This window comes from Lampetra fluviatilis, chromosome 13, assembly GCF_964198595.1.
Source record: "Lampetra fluviatilis chromosome 13, kcLamFluv1.1, whole genome shotgun sequence".
NCBI classification, from domain to species: Eukaryota; Metazoa; Chordata; class Hyperoartia; order Petromyzontiformes; family Petromyzontidae; genus Lampetra; species Lampetra fluviatilis.
The window spans coordinates 6,721,352-6,740,252 of record NC_136287.1 but is presented as its reverse complement, the minus strand read 5'-3'; the positions used below and the strand labels follow the sequence as shown (position 1 = coordinate 6,740,252).

General features: G+C 48.4%; 1 protein-coding gene across 1 annotated transcript; it reads left to right on the top strand.

The window, feature by feature from the left end:
• The first annotated feature begins 267 nt into the window (after positions 1-267).
• LOC144935318 (SKI family transcriptional corepressor 1 homolog-B-like) lies at positions 268-18,901 on the top strand. The gene is made up of 8 exons (XM_078861876.1): positions 268-1,081; positions 8,313-8,527; positions 12,523-14,462; positions 14,802-14,877; positions 15,049-15,144; positions 17,220-17,294; positions 17,946-18,020; positions 18,756-18,901. The coding sequence occupies exons 3-8, from the start codon at positions 12,546-12,548 to the stop codon at positions 18,809-18,811; spliced, it is 2,295 nt and encodes a 764-aa protein (XP_078718002.1). The 5' UTR covers positions 268-1,081; positions 8,313-8,527; positions 12,523-12,545; the 3' UTR covers positions 18,812-18,901.

The window sequence follows — 18,901 nt, the reverse complement described above, 5'->3', positions numbered from 1 at the left end:
CAAACACTCTAACCCCCTTCACCAACCACACTGGACCGGCCGTGGTGAAATCTGGTCAAGCAACCTCCCTTGACCAACGCCTTCGTCCAGCAGCGGATTGACAAAGACGCCGTGAGTAAATGTTTCCACGCTACGCGAAAGTGCTGTCAATATTTGAAAGCCGATTACAATTAACTTTCTTGGCTTCGTAAGCCTCTGCTTCACTTAAATCCACTTCTTGATCCAAACATGATACAGCGTAATGAAATCATCCTCTGGCCACGTTAAGCTGCTCCGTGAACATGAGTGTTCTATTGCTCATCGCGGAACGTGCTCCATCGCTCAGGCTCGCACTCCGCACGAATGTGCACGCTGGCCTTTAAGCGCTGTAACTAGCAAACACGCATATTGCCCGTTGCCTATGGCGAAAATGAAGTAATAAAACAAAGTGCATTCGATTAGCGGCTGGCATATGGCTTAGTAGTAAAGGGAAACGATCTCTGCAGATGGTGAAAGTAATACAGATCTATCTTCTTAAAGAGCATTACTCCCCTCGTAATGAAATGTGTTTGCTCGCGAGCGGCGGGGGCATTGGCCCGAACATTTCGGCACATAGCGACCTCGTCTGCGCAAACAAAAACGACTACGTTCAGGTAGATCTCATATCAAATAATCACCTTGTTGTTGTTGTTGTCCCCCCCCCGCCCCGTATTACAGTTGGCCGAATGAGGGCATCCAGCTGTGATTTGAAATCACCTCTCTCTGCCGGCATATGGCAAGGAGAAGCCGCATCCTGGCTGGCAGCTTGCCAGGCCCCCCCCCCGAGGCTCATTCTCACAACTGCTCTGGGACACGCCAATCATTTGTGCAGATAAAATGTTAATTGGCTTTAATCACGCAAATGGGCGAGAGAAAAAGACTGCACGCCTTTTTGGTTTTGCTTCTGTCTGCTGAATTGTTGTTTGTCTGTTTGTTTGCGGACCGCCAGATGGGACCCCCAAATCAAGATTTGGTGTCTCTGCTATAGCACCTTGCAAGGTGCTCGTGCCGCCCAGCAAGCACCGCATGGAAAAGTGGAGCGGTGCTCCGACTATCACGCAACGTAAACGATCACTCTTCCGATCATCGGTTCGAAGGGTCGGCGAATTGGATATCGCGAAAATAGTTGGGAGAGAAAGCACCGTCGTGTTGTCACTTGTCCCGTTTTAACGAGTGCCGCTGAACGGGAGGAGATTGTTAGGGGAGATTGGGGGGGGGGAGTTAATCAGCTCAATCGAATCATCGGCCCAGCTCTACACACGCACTAAGTTGGGGGTTTTGTTCTTGAACCAGGTCGTGCCATGGTCTCATGATGCAGGCAGTGCACCCCAGCTCCAGTTGCTGTGGAGTAAGTACTTGGCTACCCTCCCCCCCATTCACTCACCGAACTGACCAGCGTGGTGAAGTATGGTAAAAAAATGTTTTTACCGAAACAGGAGTGGAATGGCATTCATTCAGCAGTGGAGTGACAAAGGGCTGTAAATGAATTGTCTGGCATTATGTTCGAAACTAAACGGTACCAGATTGGCTTAGGCTTTAACAGTGTCCACGTGTGATATCCAATTTAGCGGAACGTGTAACACTGGCACTTGATTGTGTTGTATACCCACGAGCGTCTCCAATACAGCCACTTTCGGCGGAGAGGCGAGGTTCCGCGCGTCTTAAATAGCTCTGTAACGACAGCGGGCTCTCTTCGCGTGCGAATTCAATACGGATAGGTTACCGTGATTTAGTATTTAGGCTCAAGTGCTCAAGGGAAATTTCTGTGAGGACAAGATCACCGACTCTAACGCTCCTGCCACGGCGCTGAGGATTAAGCAAAGCATGTCCGTGTCCCGCCATCGCTCTCCAGGTCCGCATTCCTGGCCTCAGAGCTCGGTGCCACTTTCGTGAAAGTTGTGTTTCGATTGGCCTGCAGACTGTTGATGCGTACAGTAGTTTTGGTGTTTAAAGTATTGCGCTCAAGTTCTCTGCATGCCCGAGGGCAGTTAAATGGCAACCAGCTCCCTCCATGTCTGTCTCTGTTCCATCCGATCCCACTCCGCTTCGTCACCTGGCAACACCACCTTCGTCACTGAGACTCTTGAGCTATGGCCAGGAAGGGACGGTTGTGGTGGCTTTCCTGATGGCTTCCTCAATATTGTTTGGTTTAAACGTCACCATCACCGGATGAATTGTAATGGCACACCCGGGACAAATGGGCACGTTGTACGTTTATTTTTAAGCAATCTCCACTGATGCTCAATGTGTCATTAGAAAAATAAATTACTTGACCTGTAGCCATCTCGCTTCGATAAGCTTACGCAACAAAATAAAAACCTTCCAAATGAACACATTAGTGTGGACCAAGTGCGACTCCATTGAGGTCAAAATGGGCCACGCGTGTGTGGATCTAGTGGCCCGGAAAAAAGAGTGGACAAGGCAACAATTAATAGCCCTTAATGCACAGCGCCAACTAGAGAGAGCATTAATTATAGAGACTGGCATTGCGAGCGAAATAATAAATAAATAACGGCAATTACACAAAATGTAATTTTGAAGGTTCGCGAGCTCTGTGCCGAGATGGAATCCATTTCTCAGCGCGCGCATTTCTGCCGCGGCAGACTGGCCTGTTCGAACGTAACCTGATTGAAAAGGTCCATCAATTGATTTCCCTATACCACAACGTTCCCAAGTGAAAGCCATTTATTAAAAAATAAAAAGAGCGGTGCAATTGTTACTTCTGATCTTCTCTGTCAGTGCTGACAAGGATTTATAGACACGACGTCGGGTTTCTTTATTGGTTCATCACCCACTGCACGGTCTTATATTAAGAGCGATCACAGCTACATCCTTTAAGTAACACAATACATCACAACTCGATATTGGAAATCTCCAGGACCCGCCCGGTGTTATTACAAGCGGTCCAAACTAATAGCTGTGGAAGGGGGATTTTATTTAAAGTCATGAATCTTATTTACACCCAGGGTCGGGGAGGAAAAAAAAAATCATCTCGCCAACCCGTATAAATATTCCCCGGAGCACCGACGCGTCCGGATCCCGCGGAATAAATCGCGCGTAACGAAGGGGCGCGCGATGCGGGTCGCTGCGGAGCTGCGCGAGGCCCTTCTGGGTTTACCAACCTCCTTCACGCTCGCTTCAATCAGGCTGCGATGAAGCATTCGCTGTGCTCAACTGCCCCCAAATTGATTGGTTCACTTGAAAGAGATTTAAATGTGGCTCGGTTTAACGTGTCGGCCGACGTTGCGCAGAGTTACGGCCGTTGCACGAGGCTGAGCGCTTTGTAAATGCCTCCCCTCTGTGTGCGTGTGACTGCCTAACAATTGCCTGTCAGGTGAATGGGAGACGTCTTTAAAATGTTTACATGAATTTTGGTGGTTATTGTCGTGTTGTTGTGGCTCGCCTTGTGAATTGCCCCTGAAGGCCATTTTTTTTTATTTTGCGCAGCTCAATCACTTGCCAATGGACTGATCTCTTGACAACGCAACCACGAAGGAAAACAACAACAAAACAAACATTTATAAAAGTCCCGCAAGCAGGGTGTTTGTGTTGCGCGGAGTAACTGTGTTGAGTGCGGGAGAATAATACCTTATTATAGGGCCAGTCAATAGATTCGTGGAAAGTGGCAGGCCTCCGTTTATGCCGTGGCTTGAGACGCAGTGGCCAAACTCTCATTGAACCTGACACTAATGTCTCGTATTCATTCCGCGCCGTGCCAAATGGGCGCGTCTTCGCTGCAGCTCGGTCGATCGCGCGCGCACGGCTGTAGACTTTAGTGCACTGCCCGTCCAGCGCATCCCGAAGTGCTCTCCTTGTAAATAATGCACGGCCCGGGCAATACGGCCAACACGGCGATACGCGAGGGTTGCCGAAAAGAGCCCGGGCCGCGCCGGTCCGGGCCGTGTTTGTTGTTTAATCACACCCCGTTCGGTCGGAGGGAAAAGAAATCACCATTAGCGAAAGCCATTAACACGTCGCCGTGCCGACCGGGGGACTTGATGGGCACTAATTGCAGATAAGTGTCGTATCGATTGGCGTGTTCTCAGTCGTCAGCGGGTATATTAAGCACAATCCCCTTGGTGTTTTAAATAAGTCCCCTTAATGCGCAGTGGCAGGCTCGCGGGAGCGGCGATGGCGGTGCGAGGAAGCGGCGGGGATGAGGAAGAGGGGGAGTAGGGGGGGGATGGCCGTGGCCGCCTGAGCTTTCGTGGTGCCGGGGTGCACGGTCAAAAAGCGGCGCCTGCACGCGCGGAGGAAGGAACGTCAACCGCCACCGATTGCGAAAAGAATCACCGCGGACCACGCTCGCACGTGCAGACGCGCGCGCAGATGATAATGGCGCGTATTTGGAAATCGACGGGAAGATACAAATTCTATAGCGCTGCCGTGCAAACGACGAGCAACTCATCAGGCACCTCCGACTAGCGCGGTTGGCTGCGTACGGTGCGAAAGAGGTTCGGCATACGTACGTTCGCACCAGAGGCGTGTTTGTCGCAGTGTAAAGTTTGCATGAAATCATTATCAGAAAAATGTCCGATTGTACACCGTGTGGATGAATTAATAATGTACAATCTTGATCTGAAGCTTTCGTGACTGCAGGAATCCATACTCTTTGGTTCTTTCGGTAAAGTCACGTGGGTTAAATAATAATGTACAGGCATTTTTTTTCACTACTGGATGAAGGCAATTCTCTCACCACCCAACACCGTGTCGGGCATGGGAGTAGTGTGACCATACTTCACCAAGCTAGTCAGCGTGTGTTAGCGGTTTAGATATCACTCCCTAATGATACCAGCCAGGGCCAGGTTTCAAACTCAGACTTACAGTGCTGTGCACCATCCACTGAACCGCATCTTCACGTGTGTCATGGACGCATATATCACATGCGTGCGCGTTTTATTTTGTCGTAGAGTCACGTCGCATTGTATTGTATGCACGTTGAACTTCTTTCGCACCGCACGTAGCCAACCGTGCTAATCGTTGCATACGTTCGCTCATTCGCGCGCTCGTGGCTTGTGACTAAACGTTATGAAATGCGATGGCTTCACACTGGTGCAAAAAAAAAAGGAGGGCGGATTGGAGTAGGCAGGGGTTCGTCATTTTGGTCTCCGATCGATAATCAAGCACTAGAACATCTCCCGCAGGTTAATGTGTTGACTGTCGGGTCAATTGAAAACAACCTTTTAAATGTTACTTGCATCGCCGTGATATTTTCTGGGCGAAGGGCGGTGGGGTACGTAATAGCGTAAGACCAGAGCACTTATTGATTGATACCAAAGAGAAATCAATCGCCATACAACTTTCTATTTATTGGGGTCGCCATTTGGAATGACTCCGTGCAGTCCCCAAACTGCAAACGGGAGAGGCGCCCGCGTGCGCGAGGAGAGCCCCCAGCCCCTCCGCCGGCCTCCGCCACGATGGGGCCGAGTGAAGTCCCTACAAAACCTGCGTCTGTCCTACATGAGTTCTCTTGCGCTGTTCATGTCCGAAAGCTTTGTGCGCCACGCTTGGCGTACCGTTACGCAGCCCGAGAGCGTTGCGCGTGTCAACCGGCGGCGTGCAACGTCTGTATATGCGCATTTGGCTGCGGTGAGATGCTCATGCGTGCTGATTTGACTCTCCTGTTCGTGGACCCCGTATGGATGAATTTGACATCCTTATAAAGGCCTACTGTATAAGTTGTAGTTTTTGTAAGTGTTTGTATGTGGTGTGCCATTTACATGTTCGCTGTGTGCGTGTCATTGAACACCCTGGACAAACTTGTAAATAAGAGGTTTCATTTCCAAGCAACTTTCCAGGTAATTTTTTTTTTAATGGGGCTCCACATCCTTCTCAAGTGTGTGTCAGACACGCAGCACTTTTACTTCATCTACCTCTCGTTCCTTCATCTCTGCTATGAATTGACCCGTCTGTGTCCAGTCTTGATACGCACCTAAACCATCGCAAAAGTCTTTCATGACATTTTCTCCACCATTGTTGTTTATTGTCCCAGTTACCTTCTAAACGACGCACCCCCTATTTTCTGCAGCCTAGATCAGTGGCGGAGCCAATTTGGGGGAGGCGATGGGGCTGACCGGCCCACCCCCCCTATCCCTCCGCCCACCTCTTAAGACCACGAAAATATGTATTTTTTGTTATTTACCAGAGATACTACGTAGAATGTTTGTATTAATGTAGGGCCCTATGTGAACATTTTTACATAAAAAATTCTGGGAAGTTCCTAGATCCGCCTTTGTTCGAGACTCTCCCGGCATGCCTCCCTTCGCGACCTCATCCCGTGCAACAGCCGATACATATTTGTGTCGTGCGTGCTGCCGCTTCATGCTCGTGGCGAACCTGCCAGGGCAGTGCAACGATGGATCTCTTTGGAAGCCCACAACTGCGTTCACGAGTTTGTTGATTCCGGTGGCACATCGGCATGATGCGACGGAGCGCTTTGGGTATGAAAGCGCTCACAATGCAAATTATTATACGATTCGGATTTACACGGCGATGTCTAAATGCGGGCCTCATCTCAAGACACTGCACATGAAGCGTGTTTGTTTCGAAGAAAGAAAGAAAGAGGCGGTCGATCATAGGCAGAGGACACATTGGAAGGTTCTAAGTCTGGATTTTAACTGGGAAGTGAATTGTTAACTTATCTTAACCATATCTCATTAAAATAATGTAACGCTGAGAAACATTTTCATAAATGTGTGTGTGCATATCGTGAGAAGCGAAGGGTGTTGCAAGTCTACGTGTTGAGTGCCATCGATTTGAAGTTGTTACTTATTTGGTTGGCTGCACATTCATTGTCAAATGCATACACGGAACACGGTATGACAAAGTATATGCTAAACCTTCAGTTAGTTCTGTATTGATAAACATCATAATGACCTAATCCGTTTTTAAGTACGGTGCCAATATTGCCGAATGAAAAGATGAGCGTTATTGTATTAATGTATTGTATTTGATCCGTATAATGTGTACTGTATTTATCACGATAATTAATGATCTTGCATTTTAAAGAATGCTCTACAGTTGGGGATTTACTTGACATTTACACATTTGACTTTTAAGAAACTATCATCCCATGGTTCATTTGGACAATCACCCTCAAAGGACCTGCCTTGGTCAGGGATACCCCAAAAAAGACAAAGATCCCCCGTGTAGCCTGTTACATACTGTTGGGGCAAGGGCTGTTAGCGAGCACATATGAAGGCGATCGTGGCGTACAAAGGGAGTGGTGTGGCTAGAACCACGCCCGGTCACTTTTGGCTTACCAGTGCTGACGTTTACACACCACACCAGGCACGCATTTAAGGCTGAGTCGACCTAAGGGAGGTCCCAGACCGTTCCAGATATTCGTCACTGAATGTTGGTCGTGAGCGGGACTGGTTTTCGGGTCGCCGAGTTCGCAGCGCAGCGCGCAAACCACTGCGCCACTGGTCCCGCCAGGGATACCGATCCCACACGCACACAATCGTTACCGTTGTGCAGTTGTTGTTTTTTTCGCTTTATTTTGTATACCCTGAAGAAGACCACCGTCGCATGGTGTGTAGGCTGCGCAAGAAAGACAGAGCCGCCTCATTGAAGCCTGTAGTTTCATACATCACAAGTGATCGCATGCACGCCTCTGGGCGGGTGGGGAGCGCAAGTGTAATTCGTCGCCGTGAGTCACACACTCTGCTTGTGCAAATCTACGTATATGAGCATCCCCGTGCAAGAGTGCCGACCGTATACAAAGGTCTCCCCCCACCCCCCGTATAGCCTGAACAGAACTTTTGTGGCAAGCGAGCAGCGCCTATGAGGGCCGGCACGGCGCACGAACGGCGTGGGTGGCCAGCACCACGCCCGGCCGCCTTTGTCTCCCAAGCAGCTATGTATACGCAACGCACCAGCTACTCATTTGAGACTGAGTCGATCTAGGGGAGGCCCAGGACCGATTCCGGTGTTGGCAGTATTGGCGTGGTTGGGAATTAAACTCGGATTCGTACGGCGGTGCTACACACACACAACTACTGGGATCCATTGGCCAGCTGCTTGGGCGCCTTTGACTGACGTCTTGCTCGTCAGAGACTCGGAGCCAATGGACCTGGCTGTGGTCGGGAGACGGTGATCCTATTGCTGCAGTCATTTGGGTTCCCCCGTGACAGATGTGCGTGGTGCGCGCGCGCGCACGTGTGTGTGTGCGTGTGTGTGTGTGTGCGCGCGTGTGTGTGCGTGCGCGCGCACGTGTGTGTGTGTGTGCGCGCGTGTGTGTGTATATATATGTGTGTGCTTGCGTTGACCACACGCTTGCCTTTTTGCAGCAGCGAGTGGTGGAGGAGGGTGACCGCTTTGGCTGGAGGGCGTGCAGGCCAATTAACCCGGGGCGCTCCGCGTGGCCACATGGAGTCCTCCTCGCTTGCGGTTGGCTCGCTGGCTCCGAATTCGGCTTCTCGTTTCATCCCAGGCTGATCATCGCCACCGCCGCTGCTGTCCTCCCAGCTATCGTCTCTCAGTCTGGTTCCGTCCCATCACACGAAAGGTATGGGTTCATTTGCGTACGCGTGCGGCATGATTTCTTTGACGTTTTTTTTATTTGTACAAAAGCACTCGTTTGTTAATTGATAATTGGCAAATGAGGTTCCAATGGTGCACTCGTTTGTTGTTTATCCAGTTTGCAGTAAGTTACGGAGTATGGACTGTAAGTTTAAATTCTTCGGCGCCGTACGTAGCCAACAGCTCTACTCGGAGGTGCGTGCGTGTGTTAGGGGTACATTTTTGTTTTAGTTTTTTTTTCCTTGTTAGTTTGCAAATTCCCACCGTGCAGTGCCCTGTAACTGCTGCCACCACTGCGGGCGGATCTTGGGCTGTGGAAGAGCTAGTGAGCTCAATGGGCTTTACCAACTGAGTTAAAGTCTCGAGTCTGAGTCCCGTTTCCCGCAAGGGAAGCTTCTCCAGTTTGTCATGGTCACTCGATGGCGAGCATTGTACCTGTTACTAAGCTAGGGGTGTGTGTGTGTGCTCGCGCGCTGACGGTTGTAATTAATTGGAGCTTAACTAATTCATAATTGATGTTTACATGAAACAGGAGCGTGCACGTTTTGTCAGTCGACTCAAAGCTAAAATGATATATGTCCTAATAGCTTACTATGAGTGTCAATGACTGGGGAACTTGGGGAACAAATATTACGTAGCATTGGAGATGTAGTCTGCAATGTTCTTTATAGGCTGCAATACCTAGCAGAAAGTGAGCTGTCACTGAGAATGGTGGTCCACATAAGCCCCAAAAAACCCTCTATTATAGATGATATTAGCATTTAAATGGTGCTCCACTGCGATTGTTGCACAACAACAACCAACATTCGCCACTAAGTGGCGGTGGCGTAATCACGGCGCTTGTGCCAGGCTATGTGCATACACATACAACAAACAAAGATTACCCGTATAGCCAGTAACAGACTGTTGGGGCAAGTGCTTTTACCGTCCACTTATGAAGGCCGGCACTGCTGCACACGAGGGGGTGGGTGGCCAACACCACGCCCGACCGCCTTTGTCTCCCGAGTGGTAATATTTACACACCGCGCTAGGTACTCATTTGAGGCTGAGTCGATTTAGGGGAGGCCCATGACCGGTTCAGCCAATCGTCCCTGGTGTTGACCGTGAGCGGGAATCGAACTCGGGTGGCCGGGTTCGTAGCGCAGCGGGCTAACTGCTACACTGCCGCTCCTCATACACACACATACACACACATACATACAAACATATACAAAGACAAAGATACACACATGCACACTCATTGTCGCTGGCAAAATTCACTTGCCGTGACTTAAATTAATCAGGAAAAGGTAAAGTGAAAATAAATCAATACAAAAAATATAATTTTGAGTGATTTTATTGATAAAGTCAAACTTTGGCGCTCGAGAAACAGAGGAACCCTATAAGAAAAGGGTGTAAAAAAAATCAAAAATAAAAGATGAAAAAAGCCTTTATAAATCTGCGTATCCAAATATCAAACAGCGCGACAACTTCGTGCCTCTGTTCAAACGTGACATTTTCATTCAAGCCATCGTTTATGCAGAATGCTTTAAAGAAAGTGAGTGAGTGAAATAAGTCTCGTTGTAAAATGCACTTGCACGCATCACTTCCCGAAGCTGAAATGATGCAGCGTTTGATTGGCCCGAGCACGGAAGGAACGCACGGGGTAGAATTTGTCAAAGTGCAATATCGGGTAAAGCGAGTGAACTACTGTACCTTGAAACCGTGTTCGACGAATGTACTACTCATTAGTCCGCATATGCAGGTGTAGAATTTTTTTTTACTAAATGTGCGATCTAAATTGAGCTCTAAATTCCCGCTGCAGTCTTAGTTAAGCGATTAGCAAGGAATTACGGGAACACCTTATAGCAGTAACTGGTGCGTTATTAATGCGATTGTACCTCTTGTGTTATTGTGTTTGCATATTTTTTCTCATTTAAAGAAATGTCTTCGCGTTTTATTCACACGAGCTGTTGTGTGTGTACGTTCTTTAGGAAGCCACTTTAACATGCACATTAAACAAACAAGTGAAGTCTTAGTTCGCTGGGATAACATCCTGTTCTCAATTCGTTACTTTTGGTGTCAAAGTCAACGGCTGAGAATCCGTTCACATTCACAGGTAGCTCAGAATCCCCTCCTCCAGGTGCCGGATGAGGCTAGTGCGGGGCCTGTAGCATTTGTTATAAAGGGGCCCAAAATAAATAAATAAATAAACACGAATATTCAAACACTAATTTTTTACTTGCATAGTAAAGTAATTGTATTTTTGCATTTTCTATACAGCCAGATAATAAGACAAATCGCTAACCTTAAACACCCAGTAGTTCATAAAAGTTGAAGGCGGTATAGTACTATAGTAATAGAGCTAGTGCAGAATCACTGAACCTGAATTGATAGCTTGAAAGCATTTAGCGCGGGGGCCCTTGAACGTGCGGGGCCCGTAGCTACTACATGTGTAGCTACTTGTGCTACTCCTTTTCTGCATCTATGCCTCTACCATGAGTCTGCGTGTATTGACTGCCATACATCCGTCGACTGCGCTGAGCGATTCGTAAACATCGAGGCATCGTCTTAAAAAACCTCGAAGTACTTCAGTTAAACCGGCAAAAGAACAAAACCAGGACGCGTGACCTTGATAATATTAAACTTGGGTTTGTGAGTGGCACCCTACATAGCCTACATCTTATGTTTATGTAGGAAATTATAACAAATAGTCGTCGTCAGTAATGTTCTGCGTTTAAAACATGGAATTATATTTGTTAGCTTAAAATATAGTCAGTATTACTGATGTAGAACTGAGCTGCAAATTAATTCGTATCTGCTTACACACATTGATTGATAGTTATTTTATCTGCAGGTTATTTTTTATTATTAAAGTTGCATTGTTATTTTTATATAAAATTTAAATGTTCTAAAACCGTGCTTTTGCAATGTTTTTTGTAAGTGCCAGGCTAAAACACGAGTGTGTATATATGTACTTTGTGTGTATATATACATACACACATTCAAGTAAAACTATTATGAGTAAAAAGAGAAATTTAAGATAGTTTTAAGAAAGATGATGTGATCATAAAAATGGGTTGTCTTTCCTCGTGTTTTTTTAAATATTATTTGTAAATCATATTTTGATAAATTATTTAAACAAAAATGTTTGAGGAATTTTTAATTTTCAAAATGTATTGTCTAGTACATGAGCCCAGATCGCATATTCCACCTGTCGGTACCCCCTGAGGTGATTCCAACTTCTCTCTGCAGCCAAGAACAGTAACTCACGTTATGACCACTTGAAACGAGTGTGGTTTTTTCGGTAAAGTTGAAGACGGAGGCTTGTGTTGCCCCCGAAACGTCGTGATTTAATGTATTTGTTTTCCTTTTTAACCTACGTGACTTTATCGAAAAAACCAAAGAGTATGGATCCTTGCAGTCACGAAAGCTTTAAATCTAGAATGAGTGTGGTTATCAAGTAATCCACTCTCATTGGCCATGAAAATAAATCTATGTGACTGACGTTACCCGAGGTGGTACCGATTTCTGCTCTGGCCCAAGAATACTGATCGGCTCGTTCATATTTTTTTTGTCATTAATTTCACCAAAAAAGAAAGGCATTGTGTCGCATTTATAAAACAGATGTACACCTTGTAAACAAATGAAGATGATGAGTGAGGTTACTGTCATGCGTATATGTCATAATGAAGACAAGCAAAACATTTATGTAGCAGAATTTAGTTGCATACACAAGTTTTGAACAGTGAAGAGACTCAATCTGTATTGATGTAATTCTTTAAACATTAATCTAAGCTTCTCCTTTAATCACACTTTCTCAAACCGATCACGGCAAACGGTAAACTATCAGTATTCAAACTTCCCTCGGTGTATTCCAGGATTATTGTCCTCTTTGCTACCCAGAAGATCGACATATTAAGTCGGTCATGCGGCTCTCATTGTGCGTTCATTTTGCCAAAATAACATTACGACGAAACGTCTCCCCTCGGTGCATTCCAGGATTTATTTTTCCCCCACGAACAATGGACATCCCAGCTCCCCCGAAGCCCGGTGCCCAGAGCAGCCCGGGCCCCGCTCCGTCGGCGCCCCCACCGCACGGCGCGACCCCGGACAACGTCGGCGGCGGCGGCGGCGGCTCAAGCGTCGGCGTCGTCGAGGCGGTCAGCCCGACCCCGAAGCCCGGCCACGTGGGCGAGGTGCTGCTGTACGGCGCGCCCATCGTGTCCCTCGTCATCGACGGCCAGGAGCGCCTCTGCCTCGCCCAGATCTCCAACACGCTGCTCAAGAGCTACAGCTACAACGAGATCCACAACCGGCGCGTGGCGCTGGGCATCACCTGCGTGCAGTGCACGCCCGTGCAGCTCGAACTGCTGCGGCGGGCGGGCGCCATGCCCGTGTCGTCACGCCGCTGCGGCATGATCACGCGGCGCGAGGCCGAGCGCCTCTGCAAGTCCTTCCTGGGCGACCACGAGCCGCCGCGGCTGCCCGAGAACTTCGCGTTCGACGTGACGCACGAGTGCGCCTGGGGCTGCCGCGGCAGCTTCGTGCCGGCGCGCTACAACAGCTCGCGCGCCAAGTGCATCAAGTGCTCGCTCTGCGGCCTCTTCTTCTCGCCCAACAAGTTCATCTTCCACTCGCACCGCGCGCCCGACGCCAAGTACGTGCAGCCCGACGCCGCCAACTTCAACTCGTGGCGCCGCCACCTGCGGCTCACCGACAAGGATCCCTCGGAGGACATGGTGTGCGCCTGGGAGGACGTCAAGGCCATGTTCAATGGCGGCAGCAGGAAGAGGGGTCTCCCTCCGATGCAGGGCAATGTCAAGTCGCAGCTCGACGCGAGCCACCAGCCTGACGGCAGCGCACTACTGCAGCAGCAGCAGATACGGTCCATTGCCTCGACCTTCAAGCGCGCCCGATTCTCCGACGGCGACGCGCTTCCCTTCCCGCGGGAGCACCCGGCCGAGTACGTGGCCGCTTCCACTGCAGCGTCGTTTGGCAAGGCCCGCGGGCAACTGCAGCTCCCGTCCGCGTCGCTGCCCGGCTTTCCCAACTTCCACCACAGCGTGTCCCCGCCCAGGCTCCTCACCGCCAAGAAGGACGATGGCCTTGCGCCGTACGGGGTCAACCCGAGCAAGCTGGGGTGTTCCCTGTGGCCGGCACCCAAGGAGGCTGTCTACTCGCCATTCTACATGCTCTGGCACCTGCAGAGCGCGCACGGCGGGGTGACCCTCCCCAAGTTCCCCTCTCCGCAGCCGCAGCCGCAGCTGCGTAAGTTTGCCGCCCACTGGATCCGTGGCACGACGGCCACGCCGGGGCCGGCGCCGGAAGCCGTGACGCTGTGCCACGACAGCGACCACGAGACTCCGCCGACGCCGGGCAGCAGCGTGGGCAGTGAGCGCTGCTCGAGCGCGCATTCCAGAAAGGAGGAGGACGACGAGATGAGGCCTCCGGGCACCGTGAGCGGGGGAGGCAATAACCCGCAGCAGCATCATCATCATCGTCATCATCAGGAGGGTGCCGCTTTTCGTGGCTGCCGGCCACCGCCGTACATCTCGGCCTTCCGTCCCGTGGTGGCGGCCGATGCATCGGAGATGAGCATCGCGAAGCTTCACGGCGCAGGGCTGCAGAGCGCGGCGGACGCACCCAGGGGTCGGCCGTGCGCCTCTCCGCCGTGCTCCCCACTCGGCGAGGGCGCTCGCCGGCTGCGTGCGGAGCGCGCGGCGAGGGATGCGGAGCGGAAGCTGTGCGTGGACGGAGCCGGTGGCTCCTCCGAGGGCAGGTTCACCAGCCTCATGGAGGAGCAGCAGCCGCGATGGGCCTCCAAGGAGGACAAGGGTGCTGCTGCTGCTGCCGGCACCGCAAACCTCAACGAGAGAAGCGAGAGATCCAGAAACGGACACCTGTTGCTCTCTGATGAGGACGCTATAGGGCAAATGAAGGTACGGCATCGCTTTAGAAGGGTGTGTCTCATAAAATATATCGGTGTCTTGTGCGTTTTATAATATGATTAGTATAATTATACTTGTTTGCCCAGAGAAGCCTCCCTGAGTTTCACGACTCTTTTTCAGGTGGACACTGACGAGTTTTTGCAGTAGGGGGCGATGATTGCCGTGCATTATTCCGATTGAGTTATGTTTGATAGCTATTTGGAGCTACCTAGACTAATCTCATCTCTGGATATTAATAAGGTTATGTGTTTTTTACAGTGTTGTTTTGTAATATTGTATATCAACTCAAGCATACAGCCTGAGTATATTATCTCGATGTGAATCTTACAGGACTGTCAAGAACGTTCAGCTGCTAATTCTTCATTCGAGACGGAGACTCCAAACCCCAATTACTGCAACTTCATTGGTGAGTGAAGGCACGGTTGAAACACGAGTATGGACGAGCTTAAGGAATGACAGCGCCGGCTTGGTGATTGAAATGCCGTTTCAAGAACACTATCGATTAGCTCTGCTGGGATAATCCACGTCACATTGTTTACCCTTCCAATAATCCTCGAATCGGTTTATTTTTCCGCAGTCACGGGCAGAGTGGCAGACAATGAACTCGCACTGGAAGGCTTGGGATCACCTAGGGACCTGAAACCTCTGGACGCTCCGCTGTATTTCCAAAACGGTAAAGATCGTCGCACAGCGTGTTTGCGTTTGATGTGCCCGGCCGTTGTTCTGTGTGTGTGTGTGCGTGCGTGCATTTTAAAAAATGCCTGCCGCACACGTCATTGGTTAATAGTTTTTAAGTGCAAAAATAAACGTGTTTGCAATCTCCTAGTTGACTGGAATTGTCTCGTGAAGACTATAGTTTTGCCAAAGCATAATTATTGCTGTTGTTATGTCACTCATCTACAGTCCAAAAATGGCAAATTTCAGGCAACTCAAAAGCAAACTCTTTGCCACAGAATTCGTATTGTCCATATTTGCCATAATCTACAGATGTTTACGACACGTGTGCATGGCATTATTTTATTACTATTTAATATGATTATTCCTATCGTATGAATTACTTCACGTGAGAGGCATTATCCATCCTGGTCTCTCACATTGCAGTGCATTTCTTCAGGTTAAAGAATGGCCCACAGAAGGGAGTATCACAGAGCTACCTCTGAGACCCTTCAAGTCATCTGGTCAACACAATAGGGCAGTACCTCCCCCACTACTCTATCATATGAGTTCAAGGTTTGTAGCATGACAGTCAAACTGGACTGAAATTTTGCCAAATAAAATACAGAACCAAATGTAATGTGACAGTTTTTTTGTGAAATTATTCGTGACTCGGCTGAGCACTCACTCCACTCAAGAATTTTGTGAAATCAGAGGCAGCTGCCTGGATTTGAACCCAGTATCGTCTGCAGTGCCGACGCTGCACCCTGACCTCTGAGCCACCCGGCCAGCGACTGCGTGAATGGTATTTAAGTCACAGGCAGTCACAGTGTCATGAAGTCAGTAACGGTGTTTAATAACACACCGTGTTCGATCCAGATCACTGTAAGCAGTCTGTCATAGTCTCAATGTCTATGTGATAAACTCAAGCCCTCCATATTATGACAGCAGGGATGTCGCTAAAATCAAACTGGATAAGAGCCCCTATAGGACATAGTAATAGCCATCCTATCGTATAAACGCATGGTACTATATCATGAAAACTCTGGGATTATTTTTGACCACTTCAAATACAGCATAGAAAGGCCTAGATAACCCCTGTATACACAGAGTAAATGTATAGACAGAAACAGAAACACATCAATTAGATAGCATATGCCAAGTAGGCAGTCAAAGGAGAGAGAACACGCCTGACCAGAACGTCAACCGTGGGGGGAGGTGCTTGAGAGATTGCTGCATCGCAGTATCGTGAGAGATGATGACGGTTTTAGGGAGGACTTCATCCAGCAGTGCACTAGCCATGGCCGCTGTTAAAAATAAATCTACGCCCCTCCCCCCCTAATTTTCCCAGTTTCCTCCCTCCTCCTTAACTACGCTGTTCCCGATTGTTACCCCTACCATGGTAGGGCGGCGAGCCCTAATTGCCTTGTTCCTTTCCTAATTATGAGGGTGCATTACGTCTGGCTTGTTATATGTTGCATGTTGTTCCTCCCTCCTTTTGATGTTCCCACTGTATTCTGGGTTCTTGAAAAACAATAACAAAAATGCTAACAAAAAATGTATCTACGGACACTGCTCAATACAGGTGGGGTGGCATTACGACCTTTATAATGTAACTAATTGTGGTTAGCGGCTTACCGATCTACCGTTTAACACGTAGGCTTTCGCGACCAGTATTATTCATAATAAAGGTTTTTGGGTTAGATCGCGATTCGAGAGCAGTGGCTGCTGCTCTCAAATCCTGATGGAGTTCTACAATGATGACGTCGTCCTGCACTATTTAAGACCGGAAGCAGGTGGATGGCTTCACTATTCTGGCAAATCGCTCAAAGATGCTGGATGTAATTTCCAGCGAAACGTCGTACTCAAATTGTAAATGTTATGGATCCATTCTTCAACACACCAGTGGGCTAAAGTAGTGAACTATTTGTCGTTTGTCAACGTGACACATTTTTTACTGATTGGCTGTGTCGGGTGGTGGAGGGTTGCGAGACATTTATAAATAACGTGATCTAACCCAAAAACCTTTATTAGGATCTGCCGTTCCATATAGCGACGGCCTCCGCGTGTTTCTCTCCTTTGTGACGTGCACAGAAAACCTGCACACGTTTCTGCTGCACCAGATGGCGATGCGGCGGAAGCTTGAGCACGAACTCGTGTTTGTGAAAGGTGCACGCACGCGACACGCACGTGGTGACGACGCTGTGAGGATCGGCACTGGCAGAACTCGCAGAGTGATTTGTAGTCCACGTTGCCCTTTTTAATCCGTTAAATGTTTTCGTGAAATTATGTGGCGTAAGAGGTTTCTCTCTCGTTCCTAATCCTTCCCATAATCCTAGCGCTCAACCTAACTACGGCTTCAAGCTAACCGCTAACAAGAAATGGCAGCTTTCCCACCGGTTACAGCTATTGCATATACAAGTTTACAATCAATTAAACTATTTAAGTTAATTCTTTATGGTTACTGCTATGATTTTCGGCTCACCATCGAACACAGATGGTCACTACATCGCGCACTTTCAGATCCGCTGCTGCGGCCGTCTGGAACGCTCTTCCTTCCGATATTAGGAAGCCACTGGAGCGATGCACTTTTAAATATCGATTGAAAATTTACAACTGCTTTTTGTGTTTAGTTTGTTGTCCTTCCCCCGCACCTCCGATTAGCACAGTTGGCTATGTACGGCCCGAAATAAGTTCAACATAAACACGTACATACACACTGCGCCACTGGTTGCAGAACCACTTCGAGTACAATCGCTTCGCAGAGCGACTGATGCACATCTGGCGTCCCCCTCCCTCACCGCCGCTGTGCCGACCTAGATGGTTTTGAAGAGAAGCGCACGACTCCGTACAAAGAGGAGCTGGCAGACCACGAGGCGCTGCAGGCTGTAAAAGGTATCATGGCCTACAATGTGGCACGTGTATCGCCTTATTATGTCTATCAAAAAGAATGTGTTTACCTGAATTTACGTGGAGAGGTACAGAATTCGGTTCGCACAACCACAGTAATGTTTTTAAAGTGCACTTCACAGCTGTTTGTGTCGGTGCTGGCGTTGCCAGGGACGCACTTTGGTCATTTTGCTTACGACTGAAAATTTATCATGGGTACCGAGGATTCTGATTTCCTCACTATTCCAAACACCACACTTTGTTCTTATGGGAGACGGAGCTTTTTGCAGCCAGGCTCCGCGATTGTGGAATTACCTTCCTCGGTCTGTTAAGGGATTTGAGTCTTACACTTTTGAAGATGTGTCTTAAAACTCACCTGTGTTTACAACAAGCTTTCTCCGTAACTTAAGCTTTATGTAAAACGCTTTGAGGCCTTGTGTGTATTGCAAAAGATATAACCGAGTTATTTTTATTATTATAGAAATTGCTCAATTGTGGTGATTTCAAAATTTACATTAGAAATAATGGTAATACTTTTAAGCACTGTCAGGAAAAAGATAGAATCATATAGATGTATTCTGTCACATCATTAGTGCTATAACGTATACCTCATATGCTTGGCTGTGTTCATGTGGTCAAAACTGGCTTTTGTGTTATCAATCCTGTGTCATTATATTGTTTCTCTTTGAACTTACAAAGGGACCAATCATCTAAAAATTGTTACGTTTTCTTCTCTTTCAGACGTCCCAAGCTCACTACATCCCTACCCCTACAAGATGCTATTCAAGCACTTCTAGTAAATACAGTATTTATGAACTCCTGCTATTTATATGTTCATTGTCCCAGAAATTCCCTGTACATTTGTGTACAAAACATTTAGTTTATTC